Genomic DNA, 9118 nt, shown 5'->3' with positions numbered 1-9118 from the left:
GGGGGGGGGGGGGGGGGGGGGATGGGGGGGGGGGTCGGGGATGGGCCATAATAACCATATACATTGTATATTGACAAAATAAAAATTTAATGAAAAAAAAAAAAACAGAGTATAAAATTTTACGTTATGATTTTATTCACTTAGCATATCAACTATCATTATTCCAATAGTCATTATTTTTAATTACTACATAATGTTCCACCAAGTCATTATTATCATAATTTATGTAACTCTTCTTTTATTGTTGTACATGGGTACATTTATTACTTTTATAGATAATGCTTTATACATAAAATAGCTATTTTTTTCTTCTGCAGATTTAGGATAAATTCCTAGGCAAAGAATTAATGGCTCAGCAAGAGTGATTTTCTTCTACATAGGCCTAATACTCTTCACTATACTGGTATTGATTTCTTCAGCATAAACTATAGAGTAAAAAAACCTGCAGATTCCATTAGCTTTGTTCTCTATCTTTTCAGTTCCTTCTCAAATTAGCACTAAAAAGAGAAGGAAATTAAGATTTGAAGAAGTAGAGGAGGGAACTTACATGGTCTGGTTCCAGCTGGCAGTGCCGGGCCAAGGCATGAAGCAGCCTCTGAATGTAAGCTTTGAAGATGCCATGAATAACCTCATCATTAGTTTTGTATAAATGCTCCCCTAGTCGGTACCAAAAGTTAAAGGAAATTTCTACTACCTGTTAGATAAAAAGAGAAAAGAGAATTTATTTGAATGGGAGAGGAATGGAATAAGACAACAGTTTTATTATTACTAGGGACATAAAGGAAAGAAGATGCTCCTCAACTTAAGATGGGGTTAGTTCCCATTAAACCCATCAGAGGCTGAAAATATCCTCAGTCAAAAATGCATTTAATACACCTAATCTACCAACCATCATAGCTTACTGTAGCCTAGTTTAAACGTGTTCCGAACACTTACATTAGCCAACATTGGGCAAAATCATCTAACACAAAGCCTATTTTATATTGAAGTGTTAACATCTCATATTTTATTGAATACTATACTGAAAGTGAAAAACTGTATGGTTGCATGGGTACTCAAAGTACAGTTTCTGAGTGTGTATCGCTTTCACACCATCAAAAAGTCAAAAAATCTTAAGTCGCTCCATCACAAATTGGGGATCATCTGTACTTTTAAATAATATGAGCGGAACCAGTTAAGAAACCACCTTTTCTCTAGCAGATTTATTATTATCCCCCTAAATTATCTTCCCACGTTAGGCCTAAAGCTGCATTTAGGGTGACTGGCTTTGCATTCCCTGATTAGCTCTGAGATAACTCCTCCAAAAGTATACTGGATTCTGAATTTAAAGAACAGATACAGAAACGGAAGTCTCTGAGATTAGAACATTTCTTACCAAGCAAACCATTTGTTAGGCCGGCCCGTGGCTCACTCGGTAGAGTGCGGTGCTGATAACACCAAGGCCACGGGTTCGTATCCTATATAGGGATGGCCAGTTTGCTCACTGGCTGAGCATGGTGCTGACAACACCAAGCCAAGGGTTGAGATCCCCTTACCGGTCATCTTTATTAAAAAAAAAAAAAAATTTGTAATTCCCTGAACATAACTGAACAAGCCTCGTGTCACTTTTATTAGACCACTTTCTTGAGTGGGAGAGAAGAGAAAAGGCCTGGCATTTTATTCACAGCCTATCTTCCATATGGCACTCTTTAAAGGAGTGATAATTATTGTGTAGTGCCATACTTCTCCCCAAAATGTTTTGGGTTTTACCCAAATCTAGATATTCTCATGAGATTAAGTAAAACAAATAAACATCATCTTTTTTTTTTTTTAAAGAATACCAACATTTATTTAACATGATAAAAAAGAGATATGAACCATTTGCGTTTAAATAATAGTAAGTAGCTTTAATATATTACATGTGCTCATTTTAAGTAATAACAGAAAAAGTGTCGAGAATCACTGGACTTACTGTGCCTAAGACTAGGCTTAGTAAGAGGGATCCTACCATCCTTTTCCCATCAAGGATTCAAAATACAGCTCCTTAAAATAATGCCCAATGTGGGAACACTTCTTTCTCACTTCTTGTATTATAAAGACAAAGTAAAACTTCCCAAATAAATGAGATTTTTTTTAAAATCTAGCAACTTAAAAGAGGCAGGTGTCTTAAAGATTTCTGAATGAAGGAGACTTAAGTCCTTTCAATTTCTTTCCCATTCCCATCCCTCATTTGGAGAAAAATTTGGGGTGTCAAGGTGGAGGTACAGTTAGGAATTGGTGTGTTTGTTAGATGTAAATCTAGAGAATAAGTGGAGCTAGAGAGGGGGCTCAGTGGAGAGGTAATAGGCTTTCTTTCTAATGGATTCCTTGAGGTACCTACAATAGTCAGCCCACCTAACCAGGTAAGAAAATAGAAAATGATTCAAAGCAGAAACTCAAATAAAAAAAAAAAAAATTCCAGTACAGAGGAAACTCCCACATCAATTAAAAACAAGACTAATTTCTCAAGAAGAAAAGGGTGGGCATGAGGCAGAGAAATAGAGATAATATGCAACACGCAACTTGGAGAATAATGGCCTTAACTTGATATAGACACTACCTCATATTGAGGATGTCCTGCACAGATAAGAAGCAGTTCCAGAGTTCGTAGGTCCCCAAGACCTTGGCCTGGAGTACAAACAATTTTTTCAAGAAAAGTTTCACATAGTTCAGTGAAAATACGGCAGTAATTCAGAACTCTGTAGAAGAAAGAGGAAGGAAAGCACCAAATCAAAAATTTGGATATTATATGTACATACTCAGACACAGTTAATAAATCAAAGGTTCCTCAGCCTAAAGGACATCTAGTAATTATTTGGTATGCTGTATCACAATCTACATGATAGACACCTTTACTTAGATCACACACTTCTACACATATAAGCAAGTGACTCGTTAAGTCAGTTCAAATTCTCAATTACTAAAACATGTGAATAAAAATTCCTATTAAATCAACTTGATGTTTTAAAGTTTGTCCCTAATTCTTAGAGCCTTACCCTTTATAAGTGCAAAAAATAACTTCCCATGACTGGTAGTTCTATAATTCCCTCTGCATCCAATTTGCCACTCTAGGTTCAGATGAGACTAGTACAGGATCTTTAAGATGTACTGTTTTTATATTTAGACAGTCACTGAGAATCACAAATGATAAATGAATAATAAAAAGTGACATAAAAGAACACCAGACTGTAGATAAACACAGGACTCCACCCTTAAATAATTACTCACTTGTCTAAATCTTCACGTGCCACAGCCATATGATAGGCAGACTCCAATGTCAGGACTCCCTGAAAAAGCTGCATGGCTAATGGCAAGTTAGTCTCCACATTTTCAATGGCATAGAGAGCTGAGCACACACAGTCTGAAGCAGCTTCGTGTAGGTTGGATGAGGTCTTATCCTGTTGCTGGGATGCAGCAAGAATAGGGAAGCAAGAAGTATGATCATTAAGATGTAACCCAAGTAATAGGAAAATAATTATGGCATCTTTCTGACCATGTACGTTAAATGTTTAACAGACTAGTAGTCTTGGCCTTTCACAAGACAACATACACCAATCTTCCCATCGTATTTCTGACTGTTTCCCGGATGGCAAGCAAATCAGCCTTTTTATACCTCGATCACAGTCATATGATTTCTAATCTTTATGTTTTTGTTTATATCAGCCCTCCAAATGGAATGCCATGTGTTCCCTACCCTATTTCAATCTGTGGAAACCTTTTCCATTCTTTTCTCTGATATTCAAGTACTACCTAATATGAAAAGGCTCAACAAGTATGAAAGATCCATTCCCAAAGACATCACTGTAAAATTTCAGAACACCAAAGTTAAAGAGATTCTTAAAGCTTCTGGGGAAGACAGAGGAGGTAACTTCTAAAGGAATAAAAATCAGACAATTCTCCAACTTCTCATTAATAATGATGCATGCTAGAAAAGAGCAAGGCCTTTGAAATTTCAAAGGAAACTAATACTAAACCTAGAACTCTGTACCAGCCAAGCCATCAATCAAGAATAACAGCAAAATAAAAATATTTCTTGGGCATGTAAAAACTACAAGTTTACTTTCCTTGTATCTCTTCCTAAGTTATTTGAAGAGGTTCAGAAAATAGTTAATCCAACCTGGAAAGCATAGTAAAGGGAAGTTCCAAGATGACAGCTAGGGAGCAGATCTAAAGAACAACTGATACAAATTAGAGCAGATCAGAAGTTTCAAGGAGGAAGCCTCCAGGGTTTCTATTTAAGAGAGTACAGTTGAGAAGTTGAATAAATTTAGTGAAGGTATATTAGTCTTTCTTGAATAATAAAAAAACAAAAACATTTAGAATCTCCAGGGGGCAAAAAGCTACATAAGCAGGGTTGGGAGAGCACATAGATGCAAGTTATTCATGAGGTTATTGTAAGATTAAGTGGTAGGTTCAAAGATATTCATTATAGTATAATGTTTTAAAAGTTAGGTAAATGTTCAAATCTATTCTTTTGAGTATATTGAGTATTATATTTAAAAAACAATTTATTTAAAAGAGCTATAGTGGGAAAAGTTTATAAGAAAGTTGTGGTCCAAACATGAAGCAAACTAAGATGTGGCATGATTTTGAACCACTGAATGGATGTAAAAACAAGAATATTTTACCTTGACTCTACAAACACTTTTCTTACAAGTGACTACAACAACACAGCACAAGACATTACCTTTTCTATGTTTAGATATGTTTAGACACACAAATACTTACCATTTTGTCATAACTGCCTACAGTACTCAGTATAGTAATAAGCTGTACAGGTCTGTAGCCTAGGAGCAATCAGCTATGCCATACAGCCTAGGTGTATAAGAGGCTATACCATCTAGACTTGTGTAAGTACACTCTATGATGTTCACACAATAACGAAATCACCTAACAATGCATTTCTCAGAACATGTCCCCATCATTAAGCAATGTTTGACTATATTTTTTATCATTGTCTCTGGATGCAATAAGGATAATTTTTAATTCCTCCTGTTCTGTATTTTGTTTTTGATGTATAAGTAATTACATATGGTAATTTTGAAGGTCCAATAACCATTATTAGGAATACATAATTTGATACTTTTAAAACAAGGAAAAAGAGACCGATGGTTTTTTGATACTTGGATTTTAATATGTAAAGCATTTATCTGCACTGCTTTCCTCTTAAGCATGACTACAATCTACTCTGAGTATTAAAACTGATACTTCTAATTTGGTACTTGGCAGCAAAAAGTAAAACTACTGCTTTCTCACTATACACCTGTGGTCACTGTGCAGAAATCTGAAAACACTGTTATATGCCAGAAAATTAGTTACTAAAAGTGGCTATGGCAGAAACACTTTGATAAATGAAGTCCTTACTTACCAAAACCTCAAAAAGGAGTGCTAGTAACTTATTGTTAGCCATGAAGTTACTGTCTAAAACTCCCAAGTTAAACCAGCTTCCCAAACAGCGAAAGACCTTCATAAGCATTTTTTCATCTGTTCCTGCTTTTTCTACACAGGTCATCTGAATAGAAGAAAAACAGTTACAACAAATAATGTCAATCTTCATATTTAAACCATTATTACAATCACCTTACAAGTGTGACAGTGAGGATAACTATAAGAACAGCTAACAATGAAAAGTGCTTTGTAAGCACCACTGTTCTAAACATCATTAATCATTTAATCCCCAATAAAACTCTATAAGTAGGAACTATTATATCTACTTTCTCAGTGGGGAAACTGAGGTATAGAGAGTTTACAGACTTACCCAAAGATAGACATGTTTCAGAAATAACTTACTAGGTTTCTTAATTCCCACTTCTGCATTAAATGGGTCTCATCAACAAAATTCTTTTGAAAGTAGTATTTACTCATCTATATGCCTGATTTTCAGAGAATAGAAATAAGTTAGGGATACTACTGCATATTCCTACATGAAAAGCTGATGTTTCACCTTCGGCACTCAAATACTCTACTAAACATGTCATTCCACAGAAAGTGACACTACTATAAATAAGACATTATAAAAGAGACAAAATAGAATTCAGGCTAAGACTCACCACTGTTTCTCTTTGTAGACTGTTTTTGTGATGCATGTTTTTTCCAAAGTGAAGAATAATGCAACTTTTTCTAGATAAAGAATGTTTTAAAATAGCTTTTGCAGGCAATGGGTAAGAAACATCATAATTGCCATGGGGCTGAAAAGAACAGGCACGGAAGGGAGGAGTGGGGAGGGGAGGGGGTGTGGAGATAGAATCCTATAACGTATTACCAAACCAGATCTAATGGCTGATACTTGTACTTCCAGGTGGCCATGCTCCCCCTGTTTGCAGTACCAGGCAATAGTTATTACATGCTTATTAATTAGTTCAAATTGTATTGAATTGAAATAAAGGAATAAAAAAAGAAATGATCGAGTAAGTTTATGGCAACCACAGTCTAAAGAATAAGATTCTGATATTCGCAGTTACAATGTAGATATAAATTATATAGGAAAATCCTCTGGTTCAAAGCTTCATCTATCACTTTATCTATACTGAAGATAATTGTTTTCATTACTGTGTTCCAAAAAGGGTTAGGTTGCTTGTAAAGATGAAGTGAGGGGTTAATATGTGACTATAAACCACTTCATTCCCACAGAACACTATTTAAGATATTGGGTTTGGAAAACTACAATTTTTTTTTTTTAAACTAACCTTTATAAAAAGGCAGAAGGAAGAAGATAGAAAAGAAGTACAAGTATATAAATGTACTTGGCTCCTTTTATTTTTCTCTCTCCTCCTGGCCATTACATTTCAGGGGGGGGGAAGAAAAGCGTACAACTAATAAATAAGTTGACCAGTCATCATAACATTTACTGAGTCTTTACTATGAGCCAGGTACTGTTTTAAGAGCCTTATACATATTAACTCATTTAATCAACACAATATGAAACAGATACTATTATTTCCATTATAAAGATGAGGACACTGAGGCAGGCAGGTTATGTAACTTGCTCGATATGGCACAGCTAGTAAATAGCATAGTCAGGACTCAAGAAGTCTGGCTTCAAAGTCTATGACCTTAACCACTGCACTACAGCTGCTTCCCAAATTTCTCTATCTGTTTGTATATATAGAACAAATATATTCCAAAACCTCTAAAGGTAGGTTGACTGCAGCAATAATCTTACTAATTTTATAGATAATTATTATACTAATAACTATGTATACTCTTATACATATTGATAGTGATTAGTATATTACCAAAAGGTAACAAAACATATTAAGAGCATGGCGAAACAGAATCATCCATCACACATTACCAATTATTTTACTAGCTTTAAGCATGTCAGTTTAAAATATACTAACATATGTAAGTAACTAGTATCATAACCTAATTGATTGTTTATTTTTAAAAACTAAATTAACGCAGACTCACTTCTACTCATTCCCATTTATTTTGTTTGTGCTGCATTATATACACTTGTGGAAGAAGAGTGGAGTTACAGCTAACTTGCAGGAGAATTATCCATATAACAATGAGTATACCCATGAGTTTATGTCTAGAATATAAATGACTTCTGAAAGCTGTGTCACTGTCTAAAACCACACTGGTACATAGTAAACACTCAATTATTTATGGAAGAAAGGATGGCAGAAAAGAGTGACAGCCGCTGCTTTAGAGAGGAAAGTACTTGCAGAAAATCACGAGGTAACATACTGGATGAGAAGAGAAAATGTCACAAATATGGTTCAAAGACATTAGGTTCTACTCTTCAGATTAAGTTCTTTTAGTTAGTTGCTTTCTTTATCTTAAGACTTTGAAGCCTTTTGTTCCCTATAGTCAGGGACAAAATATTCAGAGATGCCCAGTATTTGCCTGGGATCACTAAAATACCTAAAGTTTTTAGGAAGGGCTATGACACTGATATATTTTAGTGAACTAATGAATGTACCTGAGAAGAATTCCTATAGTAGGCAGTTATTTTTAAAATGCTCAAATGTATGGAGTAACTAAGTTCCCTTAATATGAATTGGAGCCCCTGAGAGATTTCTCTTTAAGAGCTGCTACTCACTCACTCACTCTCTCTCTCTCTCTGACTTGAATCTTTGAAGCTCTTGGCTTCCCAAGCGGCGCACTATCCAGTGCGCCACCGGGCCGGCCCGTTAGTTGCTTTCTTTATCTTAAGACTTTGAAGCCTTTTGTTCCCTATAGTCAGGGACAAAATATTCAGAGATGCCCAGTATTTGCCTGGGATCACTAAAATACCTAAAGTTTTTAGGAAGGGCTATGACACTGATATATTTTAGTGAACTAATGAATGTACCTGAGAAGAATTCCTATAGTAGGCAGTTATTTTTAAAATGCTCAAATGTATGGAGTAACTAAGTTCCCTTAATATGAATTGGAGCCCCTGAGAGATTTCTCTTTAAGAGCTGCTACTCACTCACTCACTCTCTCTCTCTCTCTGACTTGAATCTTTGAAGCTCTTGACGTAAACTCATTACACAACTGCTTGGCCTTTATACTTCCTGAATGACATTTCAATTTTAATAAGACATGATGTTTACAAATGGAAGGACTGGCTTGCACGTTCTAACTACTGACAGAATTCTGGGAGGTGGGGGAGTAAATCTAAAACTGTTCACTTTGAAGGAAAGAAATTGTAATATTATATCAAACCATAAAGCTTTAGAACTAGGGCCGGCCCGGTGGCGCACTGGATAGTGCGCCGCTTGGGAAGCACGGCAGCGCTCCCGCCCGAGGGTTCGGATCCCACATATAGACCGGTTCCCACTCACTGGCTGAGCGAGGCGCGGGAGCAACGCCGAGGGTTGCAATCCCGTTGCCGGTCCCCGGTCCGGTACAGGGGCAACACTGAGGGTTGCAATCCGTTGCTGGGCACGGAAAAAGACAAAAGACAAAAAAAAAAAAAAAAAAAAAAACTTTAGAACTAAAAACTATCTTCAGTTCCTCTTGGAGAACTATATTATTTAAAAATGTCTTTTAAAGTAGGGCCTCAACGGTGGTGCACTGGAGAGTGCGCCGCTTGGGAAGCACGGCAGCGCTCCCGCCCGAGGGTTCGGATCCCACATATAGACCGGTTCCCACTCACTGGCTGAGCGAG

General features: G+C 36.2%; 1 protein-coding gene across 2 annotated transcripts in view; it reads right to left on the bottom strand.

The window, feature by feature from the left end:
• Positions 1-9118, bottom strand: part of TNPO3 (transportin 3) — an 86628-nt gene that overhangs the window by 41441 nt on the left and 36069 nt on the right. For both annotated transcript variants that reach the window (XM_008589929.1, XM_008589930.1), the window contains 4 exons: positions 5387-5530; positions 3247-3422; positions 2579-2717; positions 548-694 (listed from right to left, as the gene is read on the bottom strand). In XM_008589929.1, the coding sequence (XP_008588151.1) occupies positions 548-694; positions 2579-2717; positions 3247-3422; positions 5387-5530 (606 nt within the window). The remainder of the gene's footprint in view (positions 1-547; positions 695-2578; positions 2718-3246; positions 3423-5386; positions 5531-9118) is intronic.

This window comes from Galeopterus variegatus, unplaced genomic scaffold, assembly GCF_000696425.1.
Source record: "Galeopterus variegatus unplaced genomic scaffold, G_variegatus-3.0.2 Scaffold5762, whole genome shotgun sequence".
NCBI classification, from domain to species: Eukaryota; Metazoa; Chordata; class Mammalia; order Dermoptera; family Cynocephalidae; genus Galeopterus; species Galeopterus variegatus.
Note: the sequence above shows the minus strand (reverse complement) of the source record. Positions and strands in the feature narration are given on the sequence as shown.